This window comes from Thamnophis sirtalis, unplaced genomic scaffold, assembly GCF_051295495.1.
Source record: "Thamnophis sirtalis isolate CommonGarterSnake01/CBP01778 unplaced genomic scaffold, rThaSir2_p1.2 scaffold_3, whole genome shotgun sequence".
NCBI classification, from domain to species: Eukaryota; Metazoa; Chordata; class Lepidosauria; order Squamata; family Natricidae; genus Thamnophis; species Thamnophis sirtalis.
Window position 1 is genome coordinate 145558569 of NW_028261383.1, and position 16613 is coordinate 145575181.

General features: G+C 36.5%; 1 protein-coding gene across 3 annotated transcripts in view; it reads right to left on the reverse strand.

Moving 5' to 3' along the window:
* STXBP4 (syntaxin binding protein 4) overlaps positions 1-16613 on the reverse strand; it is an 83727-nt gene that overhangs the window by 39568 nt on the left and 27546 nt on the right. For all 3 annotated transcript variants that reach the window (XM_087710335.1, XM_087710334.1, XM_087710333.1), the window contains exons 12-17: positions 15939-16017; positions 14311-14402; positions 10474-10570; positions 8915-9009; positions 7410-7499; positions 1908-1973 (exon numbers count right to left, since the gene is read on the reverse strand). In XM_087710335.1, the coding sequence (XP_087566461.1) occupies positions 1908-1973; positions 7410-7499; positions 8915-9009; positions 10474-10570; positions 14311-14402; positions 15939-16017 (519 nt within the window). The remainder of the gene's footprint in view (positions 1-1907; positions 1974-7409; positions 7500-8914; positions 9010-10473; positions 10571-14310; positions 14403-15938; positions 16018-16613) is intronic.

A 16613-nucleotide genomic window follows, 5' to 3' on the forward strand; every position in this document is an offset into this window, starting at 1 on the left:
CAAATACATGTATTGTTAACAGTTGCAGAAAGAGGGGCTCCCATTCTCCTTGTTTCTTCTTGCCCTTTTGAGAGGATTTGGGTCCTCTCTATTAAACAGTGCTACATCTTCTGTGTTGTGATGCTCCCTGTGGATCAACCTTTCCTGGAGATTCAGGTGGGCCTCGCTGTGTTGGCCTTTTTATTTCAAGACATGGAAGACTTGGTTCCTCTCCTGAGCATTGGACCAAGTTATTTGGTGAGGTTGCCTTGGCGCTGTGATTTCATATGTTTTGTATCACCCTGTTACAATGTGATGTTTTAAAATTATCTTTATTATTAACTATTTTAATGGACTGCTAGTACCCAGAATTATGTATTGAGTAGGTGGCCATATACATTTAGCAAAAACATTTAGGCTTATATACTGCTTCACAGTGTTTTACAGCCCTCTCTAAGCGGTTTTCAGAGTCAGCATATTGCCCCCAACAGTCTGAATCCTCATTTTACACCTCGGAAGGATAAAAGGCTGAATCAACCTTGAGTTGGTTAGGATCGAACTCCTGGTTGTGGGCAGAGTCAGCCCGCATATACTGCATTCTAACCACTGTGCCACCACAGCATATTTATTTAAATAATAAATAAATAAATAAATAAATAAATAAATAAATAAATAAATAAATAAGAACTACTAGACAAAGTAAGGCATCAGGAAAAATGGCAAATTATTATTTGGCAGGAACTTCATTAAAATCATATTGCCAAATTCGCATGAACAAAATTCTGAATACACTTAATATAATCTGATGGGCTGTGAGAATGGAGAAGTCATGGTTAGAGAAACTGACAAAGTTCTGAAAAAGAGAGAGGTAAGGAATTTAAAGATTTAAAGTCAACAAATTACTAAATAATTACGAACTAAATAACTATAACATTACAGAGAAGAAATTAAAACAGAAGAGATAAAAAATAATTAGAATATTTTGCCACATAAAACTAACAATTGAAGGGTTGGCAAGAAAGTAAAAAAGAGAATTTAGCCCTGAAAAGATAACAGAATTCAAGCTGAATGCGCTTTTTTGGGAAAAGCCATCTCATAATTATTTACCTCACCTTCATTGTTTGGGTAAAAACAAAAAATGGTCAGAAAGGAATAACTTATGAACTCTTTCTGTGTGTAAAAAGTGAGACTTTGGTTTTATTAAGCAATATACTTATAACTATATATTCTGCAAGTATTATGGGCCTAATTGGCAAAAGAAAGCTCAGGACCATATTCATTGGAAACATGAGGAAGAGGCCTTCATCCTGCAGTGGATAGATAATGGCTAAAATGATGATGATGATGATACTTATAAGATAGTCCTTGACTTACAACCATAATTGAACCCATAATTTTGGTTGTAACTTGTGACCATCGTAAAGCAGTTCATCATGTGACCAGATCCGATTTTACGATCTTTTTTGTGGCAACAACATGGAGGTGGTTAAATGAAGACTACAGTTGTTAAATGAATGCAACAATTGTTAAGCAAATGCCATGGTTGTTAAGTGAACCCCTTGTTTACTATGGGACATTTTGCAAATATGTTGTAAATTGCAGTGATGTGACTGTGACATGCTTCAAATGGCTGTAAATGCAGGACAGTTGCCAAGCACCCAAATGTGGTCACATGACCATTGGGGCGAGTGCAGAGGCAGACGTCAGAACTTTGAGTCCATACTGTAGGTAGCTTTTCCGGGATTTGTTGTAACTTTGAATGGTCCCTAAGTGATCTGTCGTTAGTTGAGGGCTATCTATATATTATAAATGACGTAATCAAGTTATGAAATATGGAAAATGGATATCTCAGAAACAAGGAATATCTCTCAGCGGGGGCAAAAAACAGATTGAATTGCTTAATTTAATATTACAGATATTCTACCCACTTGTTTGGTAATCTGCAGCTCTTCAGCTAGTTGTTTTCTCACACATTCTGACTTTGCCAATTCTTCCTAAAACATACACAGAGAAAAGATAAGCAGTTAAATTTAGAGATTTCCTCCCCACCATCTCCCATCATTCCATGACATTTTGATATAAGAAAATCTGGCTGGTTAAAGCAACAACTAATAAATGATTTCAGCTTTCTAGAAAACAAACCAAAGCTTCCGGAAATCTGAACCTCTCTTCTCAAAGTATGATTCTGCCCCTGTTTCCTGCTCTGTCTTGTCTATGGAGATTCTCAGTCATCCAGGTCATGGTTATCCCAAAGATGCTTCTCCCCCCCTTTTTTTTCAAGAAGCAACTGGACTTTCTGGTTTTTCTTTGAAGATGTTTCGCTTTTCATCCAAGAAGCTTCTTCAGAGCAAACACATCAGGATTAGATTCAGCAGTCCATCTGCATTTAAAAGACAAAGGCCACTCTTTTGAAGACAACAAAGCCCATATTTTGGACAGAGAGGGCTGCTGGTTTGAAAGAGGGGTCAAAGAGGCCATCAGTGTCAAAATTGAACAGCCCTCTCTCAACAGAGGGGGAGGGATACAATATCATCTATCTCCAATCTACAACACAGTCTTTTCAACAGTTCCAAGAAGGCTCCACACCAATTTGTACCACTCAGGTGACCCTGATGACACAGATAAACCTCCAGGGGGCCTTACTGACCCACTGAAAGAATGTGAATGGCCAGCTGTCTGGAAGGAGTATAAATCCTTCCATTCCCCACCATCCAGTTAATTAAAATTAAAACTGTTGTAGCACCCCCATGGTCATGTGATCAAAATTCATGCAAAGCTTGGCAACTGGCTCATATTTATGATGATTGCAGTGTCCTAAAGTCATGTGATCACCTTTTGCGATCTTCTGACAATGAAAGTCAATGGGGAAGCCAGATTCAATTAACAACCATGTGACTAACTTAACTGCAATGATTCTCTGAACAACTGTGGCAAGAAGGAAAGTAAAACGGGGAAAAACACACTTAATAACTGTTTTGCTTAGCAAAATGTACTTTGGGCTCAATTGTGATTGTAAGTTGAGGACTAGCTGTATGTACAAATCAGTGGTGGTATTCAATTTTTTTTACTACCGGTTCTATGGGCGTGGTTTGGGTAAAATGAGGACCCAGATAGTTGGGGGCAATATGCTGACTCTCTGTAAACCGCTTAGAGAGGCCTGAAAGGCCTATGAAGCGGTATATAAGTCTACTGCTATTGCTATTGCTATTGGTGGGTGTGGCAGGGGAAGGATAGTGTAAAATCTCCATTCCCTCACCACTCCAGGGGAAAGTTACTGCAAAATCCCCATTTCCTCCTGATCAGCTGGGACTCAGGAGGCGGAGAATAGATGGGGCCGGGGTCAGTCAGAGATGGAATTGACCGGTTCTCTGAACTACTCAAAATTTCCACTGGCAGGTTCTGGTTTTCCAGAACTGGTCAGAACCTGCTGTACAAACTCTTTTTCCACTTCATTCTGGAAATGCCTCCTGGAGCTGTTTGTGCTTATTTTAAAATTATGTATGTGCAATTGTTCAATGAAACAAACAGCAAATATGAACACTAAATATGAAGGAAGATATTTGGGTTCTGTGAAAAAAAATGGAACAGGCTTGTTACTTTTATTGACATTTCCTTTCTAATGGTTTCTGAAAGCAGTAAACTTGACAGCTTGACATCACTGTGTGCCGCATCAATCAGGAAGGCTGGAGGCAAGAAAGAAGAAGAAAGATTTCTTGTCTGAAGCATCTTAATGAATGAGACCTTGTGGGAAAAGCATGACAATGTAATATATATGTAGTTGAGAGAAAAATGCTTATGTCTTAAAATGGTGGGTTAAAAAAAGATATAAAAATGCTGGCAAAAGAGGAAAAAGGAACAATGTTCCCCACAATATTGTTAAAGGAAGACTATAATAGGTCAAACTTTAGTTGGAAAGAGGAAACTTCTAATTGGATTGCCATTTTTATGATGGAAACATCAGTCGTGGTGCAAGTAAATGAGGAATCGGGCTCTCCTCAAAGGAAATAAAACACTTAAAAATTTCATGGAATAATTTGCTTTAAAAACTGGGGAACTGCAAGTGCAATTCATATACTCCCGATTCCTACACTATTCCCTTCTGAAACAAATGAACCAAGGTGACTGCATTTCTTCCTATTGGGAAATGGACTTTAGGGCTGTGTGTTCACAGTTGCATATTCTTCCTCTGTCCCAAACTAGTTCAGCATGCTGGTTTAAGCAAGTGATCTCCTATCCATGCAGTCTTTGAAGGAGAACATTTGTGGCTCAGATTTGAAATGAGGGCTCCAGGGTGCTCTCTGAGCTTGGTTGTTTTCTTGCAGATGTTTCTATCACCCAAACTAGGCAACAACCATCAATGCCAGTCAAACTAGATAACCTCATCAGTGCTAGTGACTTGGTTGCTTTCTTGGTTGCAAGAAAGCTACCAAGCTCTGAGGGTGCCAAAGATACCCATAGGTCCCTTTTAAGACCATTTTGACTATGCTATGGGTGCTCTTGTAGGCTATCTATCACAGTTAGCAGAACAAGTCACAAAACAGCCCCCACACTAGAAGACAGCCTGTGAGAATGCCCATTGTTAATTCCTCTAGTCTTTTCCCCAGCATGGTGCCTCTTGCACTTTTTCTGGGTATGTTTGAGTATACTCTTAAACAAGCTTTGTTTATCTACGTGGGACCTCAAAGCATTTGTGAAAATAATTATAAGGTTGGGCATCTCCAAACGTATGCTTTGCAGATATGTTGAAGTAATTCCTATCATGTACAGCCAACTATTGATGAGAGTTGTTGTCCACACTGGGAAAGTCTGATCTAAAAACCCCTGATGAAAAAACTCTCAACTTCCAGTCTTTACAGAAACAATCTCAGGGGACCTCCCCATCTGAGATTCTGTGCTTTCTGACTTCTATTTATTTTCATCACAATTAATTCAGTTGGTTAAACAATCCCTCTTCATTACACTTAATCAAAGTTTTACATAAATAGGTTCAGTGAGGCCCATAGTTAAAAATATTTTTTAAAAATTAAAGCGGTGCAGTTACAAATTAGCATGCACATGGTCCAACAATACGTCACTGGAATAGGTAGCAGTAGCAATTACATGTTGCCAGCATTGAAGACATATTTGGAAGTCCGCAGAGAATTTTCTCCTGGGGACGTATCCAAAGACATAATCAAACAATTTTCTTAATTACTTAACAAATTAACTCTTAGTGCAGGCAATCACACAGGAAGTGTTTTCACTTTTAAAAAGCTTTAAAGCCCAGCACATGTTTAAGATTAGCAATCTATGCTTCCTATTAAGAAGCATCAATCAAAGCTTCATTATGGTCATAGGCCAGCATAGGAAAGGTGGGATACAGTCATTAAAAAACCATAAAGCATGAAAAAAGCATTAAAAACATCAGGAGTAAAAAAATAAAAAAGATAATGAAAAGCTATAAGATATAATAGATAGCTGAATGAAAAACTAAAAGTATTCTAAAAAGTGTGAAACTTAAAAGAAAGGTAGCAGCATTAGATGAGTGCAGGGGAGCATAAAAGGTTGGCATATAGTAAGTACATCTATCAAGTTACAAGGCATTCTAATATGGTGAATTAGTTGTTCATTAAATCTAGTTTATAGCACAGGTCACCATCTGGTGAATTGTGTTGCTGCACAGAACCTAGCAACACTGTATGTTGTAGCAGGATTTGTTAAGAAGCACAGCTTTATGTGATTCATATTTTTTTTTGTTTTTTTGTTTTTGTTTTGTTTCTGAATAAAAGTTAAATGAGGATGTCTATGTCGCAAGCTATCTTGAGTCAGTCTACTGAGCAGGCCATCATTTAGGAAGTTCAGAGCTCTTAACAACAGCAGCAACAATGGAAGTTGTTGCAATATCAGTTAAACAAGCCAACTCACACAATACAATAAAACAAAAGGTTTCCCAAATGAACTTCCTCAGTATGTAGTTGCACTTGGCTGATCTTGTCTGAGCTGCGAAGCTAAGCCAAGTTGGGTCTGGTGGTAGAAGAGAAGCTGCCAGGGAATTCCTACAGACTAGATTGGGAACTCGAAAAAATATTACAGAAGGTAATAGCAAAACACACCCATATTGTTGCTAAAAAACCTGCATAGATGTTCCCAAGTAGTCTCCAAGGATTATGTTTAACGTGCAAATCACTTAAAGTAAATTGTGTTTTCATTCAACTTCCATGCTCCCTCCCCCCACCCCCTAAGGTTTGAGGGCAATATATCAAAAATATAATGGATCAGTGGGAATGGAATGGATTAAAAATATTAGCATATATTAAAAAGCAACCAGAAATAATTACTGTTGAACAATAGCTGGGACAGGACTCATTTATTTAAGAAGGTTGTCCAAATCCACATGACTCAAGCAGTGTGCAACATAAAAAAAAATCAAAACAACAAAGAATGTCTTGCAAAAATAACATTAAATAGTATGTATAATGTATGTATGTATCACACATACTATTTAATGTTATTTTTGCAAGACATTCTTTGTTGTTTATATATATAAGATTTTTTACAACCCCTGGTAAGCCCCAATTATGGGAGGAAGCTAACTGCTTCCATCATCTGTCAATCGGCTCGTCACAAGAGTCCATCACGACAGAAACCCAATATTTTTACTGTTGCCTTTGTTATATTTGTGTGTGTGTGTGTTTTTTTTGTGCTGATAAATAAATAAAGGGAGACTAGTATAGATCTATTTCAAGCTGATGAGAGCTAAATAGCTTGAAATAGATCTATACTAGTCTCCCTTTATTTATTTATCAGCACAAAAAAAAACCAAAAACCACACACACACACACGTGTGTGTGTGTGTGTGTGTGTGTGTGTGTGTGTAAACAGATTTTCAGTGATTTTTTTTAATGATAGGTGGCATTGGATCCATATGAGTATCTGAAAGGATGAAGGCACCATGAGAGAAAAATCCCATTTCCTTGTGTCATCGGATGACACTGTATGATTGATGGAACCTGGGGCATGCCCACCCATCATACAGGATGGGTAGGAAATATCAGGGCCAGGCAGTTCTACAGATAGCCATGCCCTAGGTCACAAAGGATTATAAATTGTAAGCAGCCCTTGAATTGTACTCAGAAGCTAATTGGCAACCAATACAGCTCATGGAGCAGGTGTTACATGGATATATTATGGCACTTTATAGAAGAACAAATCAATGCTGCATATTTTCTTCTCCCTGTCGAAAATGACACTGAGACACTAGCAAGAACAGAATTAAACTGTATCATAGCCAGGAAGTTTTAACATTACGGTATAAAGAAAGCAAATAATACTAATTTTATTTAATCATTCTACACTTAGCTCACCTTTTTACTAAGTGGTAAGTACTGCAATAGGTTTAAAATAAGCAAAGGTTAGTGTGGATGTTTAAATTGATTAAAGCAAAATGTCACCTTCAGTTGACATAGTTCTTTCAAAGCTTCATTTTTCTCTTTCCTAAGTTGTTCCATTTCATGTCTTTCCAAATGATCACAAGATACAAGCTGTATGCAGTAAAATAAATAAATCAGAAGCAGACGTTGAGGGAATACATGGATACAAATAACAGAAAAATAACAACATGTCTGTTATTTAACATAATACTTTAAGCTTTCTAATTCAGCCTACCAAACAAATCCTCCTTTCTGTTATATACTGTAAAGTTAGAAAACTATAAATACGCTTGGCAAATGACTCACATTTATTACTGGTTACCAGCATTTTGCATGACTGAGATTTGTGACTTTTTTGCCATTTTCTGGTTTTACGACTGTCATAAAAATGGCTGTAAAATAAGGTCCAGTCTTATAGTGCCTCAACGTACTCTGCAACAACGTATAACAGAAATTCTGGGCTCCATTGTGATCATAGGGTGAGGACTACCTGTGGTAGTTTAACTTGCAATGCTTTTTACATTTGTGAAAGCAAGCTTGATTTATTTACTACCGATAAATAAATATGCACACAACTGGTCTAGTTAAACTCTCACAAACTATAATTAAAATGGCAACAAGACAAATAACTCATGAAAGACAGCAGTAGAAAAGCCAGTGAAGATTATAATCCAATGGTCAGCTTTCAATAATTGCTGGAACCTTTAAAGAAAAAGCTTTTAATTTGCCTGTGGGCAGTCAGCCACCTAGAAGATGCTGTAACTCCAGGGCAGCAGAACCCTCTGCTATTAGTGCCTAATTTGTCATCCACAATTATTTGATATAAGCTTTCTCCACCTACTGCCCTCAAGTGAAGTTGAATAGAATAACAGAGTTGGAAAGGACCTTGGGGGGTCTTCTAGTCCATCCTAGACAGGAAACCCAATACCATTTCAGACAAATCTTCTTAAAAACATCTTTAAAATTTCCAGTATTGGAGCATTCACAACTTCTGGAGGCAAGTTGTTCCATTGGTTGATTGTTCTAACTGTCAGGAAATTTCTCCTCAGTTCTAAGTTGCTTCTCTCCTTAATTAGTTTCCACTCATTGCTTCTTGTCCTACCCTCAGGTGCTTTGGAGAATAGCTTGACTCCCTCTTCTTTGTGGCAACCCCTGAGATATTGGAACACTGCTATCATGTCTCTCCTAGTCCTTCTTTTCATCAGACTAGACATACCCAATTCCTGCAACCGTTCTTCGTGTTTTAGCCTCCAATCCCCTAATCATCTTTGTTGCTCTTCTCTGCACTCAACATAGTTGGGAAGACTATTTTAAACAAATGTACATTGTGTACAATGGTTAATTACAATGTGTGGAAAATCATGATTGTATAATAGCATTGAAAGTAATTTGTTATGAGAGCTCCTTAATATCCTTTCTAGTCATCCTTTTGAAAGACCACAGTGAGCTAGAAGATTTGAATCTTCAAGGAATTTTAAATCAAAACTTCACCACTTTTGTTTGGAGATAAGAATTATATTATTTACCTGTGAATCTAGTAATTTAGCAATTTCATGTACAGGGCTGTGACCAGTCTCATCCAGCTGCTGAGAAAATAAATCTCTTGCCACCTGAATAAAATCTAACATATAATTTAAGTCAGAACAACACTATAGTGTCAATCACAGAAAAATCAACTTATATTTTTCATTAAACAATCTAGTATCTGTTAGTTATTTAGTATTTCAGAATGTCAGTTTAAGCTCCAAACTAAAACCTTGCCAAGAAAACTGTAAAGACTTTTCTGTATGGTCACCAACAGTCAGGATTGACTTGAAGGTACAACAGAGAGCAAGCGCTAAAGCCTGGACTTCCTCCTTCTCCCCGTCATGCATTCAGCCTCATTTAAGTAAAGTAGCATGAAATAAAAATGGAAAGCTATGGTCTTGCAATTGTCTTCCAAACAAACCTTGGTTTGTTTTTCATATTTGAAAAGCAAACATCACACCATTGCTGTCATGTACATCAAATGTAAGGATAAATTACAGTTTTCATTAAAGAGGTAACTAATTGATAGTCGGTTCTAACGGATCTGATAATTGAAGCAAATCCTTCAGAGGAAGTATAGATGCAAAGCTAAATGAATGTGTGTGCACACATATGCAGCTATGCTTATTGTGCAACTGTGTTAATCTGAGGGAAAATGACTATTAGAATGATTCAAAGACAAATAGTTTCCATGGACTCTTGTGTGTTGAGAAGCTCTTCTATAATTTACTCTTGTGTTATTGTAGCTTGCAGATATTTAACCACCAATGGGAACAGAATTCTATATCCTTACCTCTGAAGATGGGATGGTCCCATGGCTAAGAATGCAATCTTAAGTCTCATAATCCTGATTAATTGCTTAATATTTAATTAAAATTCAATTTGCATTGTGTTTTGGAGGTAAAACACTGCATTACTCAATGAAAGAAAGAAAAAAGATAAGCTCTGAGAAGAACTCAATTCCTGCTTCATGGTGGAGAAGAGCAGAACAAGGAAAATGAGGAAAATGTGCTATGAAGAAACCACTCTGAAGAATCCTGGATGCATTTGTGAAGAAACCACTCTGAAAAACCTAGGACGAGGCCTTAAATTTTCATTCATTATCCTAAAATATAACGTCTGCATCAGGTGTGGCTAAATTCTGTTTCCTTAATGATTACCCATATATCTATGGAAAGCTCACAACAAACATACCAGGACAGTAAGATCTTCTTAACCAACTTTATTCCTCAACTGCAAATTTGACTCACTAACTCTCCTGCTCTTTATAATTTGTTCTGCACATTTGTTCTGCACACTTTTTCTTAAGTATATTGGAATAAAGCTGTCTAATAAGTGTTTTAATTTGTAAGTAAGAAAGTGCTGGGTAACAAATACCTTTAAAATGGGAATGCAAATCGTCACATTATTCACCTTACACATAGGGGCTTCATGGAGAGCTTGACAAAAATATCAAATCAACCCTGAAGCACATTTAGTGACTTCTGTTAAGAATAATTGTATGTAGAATTCTGAAATCTCTCTTATAGTTTCCGAAAAAAACCCTTCATTTAATTACCTCCAAAACAGACTGTTCCTTCAGAATCTCTTGGTAGCTGTTGCCTTAGGATTTCTTGCTCTTCTTTTGTAGGCTGAATCCCAAGATACTTCAAAGCCTGGTCAAGAAAAAAAAATGAAAGAAAAAAACCACAAAGTAAGGAGGCTTTGGGTTTTCTAATCTAAAAGGTGCCTTAGACTTTGCTTTATAGCTCTGGGTTAGAAACAAAACCTGTGTAGTAGCTCTACTTTCACAAACAGAAAATAAACCTTTTTATGTGAAGAAACTGTTTTCACTGTGTAATATCTATTTGCAGATTTTTAAAAAAGTGTTCAGCTTTCAGATGAAATCAAACACAAATTGTAATAATATCTGAAACCACTGGAATCCATGATTTTATGAAAAATCTAAATATGAGTGTAGTCAAGGGTGTTCTTTAGATATTAACAATCTTAGAGAATTGCTAGGTTGGATTCTACCAACCAGAGAAGAACAGTGGCTTGATTTATCTCTGTTTTCTAGGAAAAAAAACCATCCAGTTCAAAGAGATTACCCTGAGACTTCAGCTTATGCTACTAGATCAAGGGCTACTGTGTCACTGCATCTTTTGTACTCCGAGAACAATATACCAAGGAAAGACCAAAGTGGTTCCACATCTTCAAGGATTTCGCTTCATGTTTTCCTGTGGGAAAGAATACTTCTGAGAACCATTTTTCTCCCCTTGCCCAATTCATTTTCAATTTGTGCCATATTGTTTTAGTTCACAAGCCTGAGGACAAAGGGCAGTCTTGTTAATTTTTGTTAATTTGTCCCAGAGCCTTTTCAGTTAAATGCAAAATTAAATGCTTCAGTTTAATTCAATGTAGAGATACTAACATCTAAAAGAAGCCTGTCTCGACAAGTGGCATTACCAGACTGACCTTCTCTGAGCTTGGGACATAAGCAGAGTTTGGTTTAGTTGGAACCAGAATGGAAGAATTCCAGCAATTATCAGGGCTGTAGACTAGACTGGGAAGTTCTAAAAAATATTTTGGAAGAAATAATAGCGAATTACCAAAAAGCACATATTGATGATTTCGTTCATGGTTATGAGGAACTGAGAATGATCTGAATGAGATTTTTCTTACAAAAGAAGCCTAAGATTTGGAAGAAGAATATTTTTTGAAAAGGAGGATTAATTAGATACACAATAATAAACAATTCTAGTTAGCAATAAAAAAGACACAAATGAAAAGTTTAATGAGGATCAGAAAACAAGAAACCACCAGAACATGGAAGACAGAATAGACAGAGAGATACAGGATAGGATAGGATAAGATAGGAAAGCTAGGATTTAGAATAAACTGAGTATTGAAACTAAAATAAATTTTTCAGGTAAGTTTGAAGCAAGAATGTAAGAAATAATGATGACATTTTAAAACACAACAGGTTGAAGGAAGAATGGGTGACCTCCTATTCTGCCCTTGTCATCTCCAAAGTTAAATGCATACATTCTCATGATAACCTTGGGGGTGACTGAGGATTGAAACCTGAGAAGCCGGTCAGGAAATTTCTAACTATCATAAAAGAACTGAAAACTTCAGTGTCAAAGTATTTTCATTCTAAAGAATTGGCAAACTTGTTGATATGATCTCAGAACTAGAATAATCTCTCAGAAATTCTGGAGAACTAAGATGCTATAGAAGGGAACATCATGTTCTAACCTTCAGAGAAATCCTTGAAACTACAGGTTGACAAAAGACGTGGAGATGATTCATTTCCACAGTGAGTATTTTGTGCACTGAATCTGGCTTCAGAGATGTAGCCTTTTTCTTCAACTGCACTAAGATTGGAACTCCCCTGCATGTTAAATCTATCTTTGTTTTTGAGATCTTGAATCCAATACTGTTGGCATTAATTTGTTTGGCAAGCAGGACATACTATAGTCCCAAACTACTCACAACTGTTGGTCAACATAACCAGAGCTGAAAGCCAAAGCAATGTTGTCATAACTGAACAAAAATCTAATTTAAGTTGCTGCGAAGTTTGAAAGACAAAAAATATTGTTTTTTGAAAAGTTATGTTTTGTGTACAAGATAGTATGGCTGACTGAGGTGGACTGAAAAGGGATGCTAAAGACAAAAAGGTTAGATTTATTAAGCAATACAAAACATTTCTTAACAAATCTGGACTTCACAAAATAGACCAGAATGCTGGCACTAAAATTAAACTGTGGCAGAATATCATGTCTTGCAAACTCAGAAAAGCATGGCCGAAATTAGGGAGCATCTGGTTCAAAGAAGAATCATCTCTATCTAATAAAGATAAAAGCTACTGTGGCACATTCAAAAGGGAGAAAGAGTAGAAAATAAGTATAAAACATGAGTTATCAAAAAAAGCCACCCAGAGTAAATCTGAAGTTGGGCAGTAACAAAACTAAAAAAAATAAATAAACAGGGGAAAAAGCACACACATGGAAAGAGATACTATATACAGCTCTTTCTGAGCAAATGCCAGAAGTTAGAGACAAAATAAATGAGTTGGTTTTAAAGGAGAAAATAGATGAAAGGAAAACAAAGAAAATTTGTTGGCATGGTAAGTCAGTAACACATATAGTCTGGATAGAAACAAGAAACAGAATTCTCCACAGAACTGGATGATTTTATCAGACCTCTCAAAATATCTTAGTTTGCGGAACAATAACATACTATAATCTCCTTGGCCAAAATGCTCAGAATGAGCTTGAGATGGGCTAGGAAATCAGAGGGGCACTGTACAAACAGCCAGTGCAGTGTCGTGTTTCAAGTGCTGGACAAGGATTGGGAAAACCCAAGTTCATGCTCCCATTTTACTGAATGATTTTAAATCAATCTTTCTCTTTCAGCAAACTCTACCTTATAGGGGTATTGTTCTGAGGATAAAATTAGGCAAAATCTCTCTATATATATTATCCTGAGTTCCAAGAGAAAAACTTATGTATACATGTCCTTTATATATATAAGGTATAAATGCAATAATAAACAAAGAAAATGCAGAATTAGAGATTGAGATTTGTTTTATTTATATGCCGCTCTATTCCCAGCGGGACTCAGGGCGGCGAACAACTTAGAAAAGTTTTTGACTTGATTCCTACAGCTGTTATACTCTTAAGACAATTTATTGTTCCGCCTTGACTAAAAAGGATGGCAAGTTTGATGCCAACTGAATTTTGCCTGGGTGTCTTGCCAAAGGCAAGATGGAAACATGTTGGTTAGGTAAGAATGAACAAAACATGAAGGCATGGAAAACCACACTTGCCCCTTGGGATCCTAATTGTAAGTTAAAATGTATAAATTATGTGCTTTGCAGGCATAGCTAAAACTTTTTTTTTTTTTGCTACACTATCTTCTTATTCTGAAAAGGCAACTTAACACTTTCTGAAATGGCTTGCATCTTAAAATATAACAGCTGCTGAAGCAAGAATACAAAAAACAAAACAAAACATATAAGGTCACTCGAAGGGACCTGCAACCTCTTTCCAACTGTTTGGTGGGAGGGGGAACAGGGTGGGCCAAAATGAATAAATCAACATCCTATATGGCTTGCAAAACAACAAAGAAATGTTAAGCAGTTCCAAAGCTAGCAAATGAAATCACAGCTTAAACTGAAGGATCAAATTCCAAAACAGATTGATACAGTTAGATCATTTCAATTGACTAAATAATTTCATCACATATCAATATAGATGCGGCATAGTAAGTGATAAGCTTGATGAATTAATTATTGACTCAAGCAGAATAGTAATTTTATTTTGAAGTAATATTAAAATGAATTCTGAAAACTTATCTGAAAGCTATCACATTACATTAAGAACAAACATTAAAACAAGGAGATATTTACCATCTCTAGTTTATCTGCTTTGAGGCGAACTGAGGGATTGAGGGAAATCTTCCTTTGTGGTCCATAATCAATTCTCCAAGAGGGGCTAACAGCTATGAGACAACAGGTTGCACATTAATTGGAAATCTAATTGGATTTTTTTTCTGCTGAAGGATATGTTCTAAACTCCTGCTGTTCAAACAACTCAGCTAATCGCTTGAATGCCAAATGTTGATTATTTTTTCCCTTTAAATATTAAACAAGATGTTGTTAAAATGGAAACTTACAGATGCTGTTAAGCCCTTTTATATTTACCCACTAAGAAATTAAGAAGAATGGGAAATACACATACCTAGGGTTTAATTGACAAAGACAAAGTGGAACAAAAAGGTATTATTTAAACAATAAAAGTTATATATACAGCTTGTACCTGTGATATATCTTTTTAACAAGACATAGGAGACCGACTGGTTGTGAATATACTTATAAAAATCATTCTTATGGCAATTATTTTGTTGCGGGGAGGGGGGGATCTTGTCAAATCACTTTTTTTTCAAAGTCACAATAACCCCATGATACAAGGCTTCAAAATACTGTATGTTGGATCATTTCAATTTCCACCCAACATCAGCACTGATATGACATAAGGAGTGCCTCTAACATGTTATTCTTCCCAATATAGATCTGGAGTAACACAAGGCCTGGGAAACTTGCAACCTTAAGTAATTTGCATCCTTGTTCTTCCGTTCACTAAACAAGAGATGTTTGTGAATGGGAGCCAGTGATCTGCTTTCCAAAGATTGAGATATGATCTAAGGAGACTCAGTGTTCCTCTTTTGAAATAGCTGTATCACAAACCGTCCTTAAACTTTTCCTTGTTTTAAAATAGGTGGTCACACAAGTAGGCGAGGAGGGAGCTATTTTTCAAAAAACAGATCTCAGAAATAAATTGGGTATTTATATATACTGTCATTTCAACTTCTAAAACGGCCTTCATCCTGCCTTACAGTTACATCCTTGCAGGGGTGGGTTCTGGCAGGTAGTACTGCCAGTTTGCTCGTGGGCGCACTGCACGGGCTTGATGCACACTGTGCACACATGTGCAATGCTATAAAAATTGTTCTGTGCATGTGCAGAAGCGAAAAACAAGAAAAGCGGTTGGGGTGTGTGTGGCAGGCCTGGGTCGCTGCCAGTTCCAGAGACCCACGCCGCCAAACCACTACCAAATCGGTCCAAACCGGTAGGAACCCATCCTTGTATATATATTTTCATCATGGAACTTAAAGCAGTATGTATCTTTTCTTAGAAGGATTCTCATCCACACTCTGAACACAAAGGCCTACTTGCTTCACCTAAGTCTTTGCAGCTTCCTTGGTGTAACTAAGTTTGTATTGTACCCTGAGATTTACAACCACAATCTCTCTGTTTAAATGTCATACTATACAAGCAAATGTTACAAACAAGGACAATCAACTTTTATTTAGTTGTCATTGAAAAAGATACCTCAACAATTCATTCATTTCAGTTTTTCATTCACATTGTCAAAAGAAAAGGCCCACATACTGTTTTTTTAAAGAAAAGAAAACAAATTACATATTACTCATGTGAAAAGTAGTAACAACAAATAGAGGGTGAACAAACATAAGTACCTCCAGCTGATACACCAATGAAACTGTTGTCTGTAGAAAATGTACAAAATTGCTCTCCTTTCTTGAATTCAGTTTTCATCTGTGAAAGAAAAACATAAAAATTAGGAAGTACTATTTATTAAAGTAGGTCCCAGGCTAAATACTGATGTTCATTTTTTATTAACTAAATTATTAGTCTATTATGGAGAAAAAAATGTGCTTACATTTTGCCAAACACCCAACAAGTTTACTATAACAACTATTACGGTATGCAAAACAATACTTTTACTATAGTAATCAGTCCGTAGAATAAAGATTAGCAGAATCTTTCAATAATACTGATTTTCCCTTCTCAAACAGGATTAGCAAAGCAAACTACAAACAACTTTATCAGAAGTCTGTGTCAATTAATGATAACCAAGTCAACCAAATCAAGAGCCACAAAAAAAGAGGAGAGTGCTACATTAGACATAGGAGTAAGCAAAAGTATCTCAGGATTTGTGACATGGTAGTTCTTCACTGAGGGATCCTAGTTAAAAAAACCCATCAACCTGTCAGATGCTATGTTGAAAAACATTTTCAGTCAATTTACTATTTGATACTGATTCTTCCACTGCTTTTCAAATTGAACTAGTTATTTTTCCCTTGACTGTTTCACATGGAGAATGCCTAAATGATCATTTTGACTATCAGTGA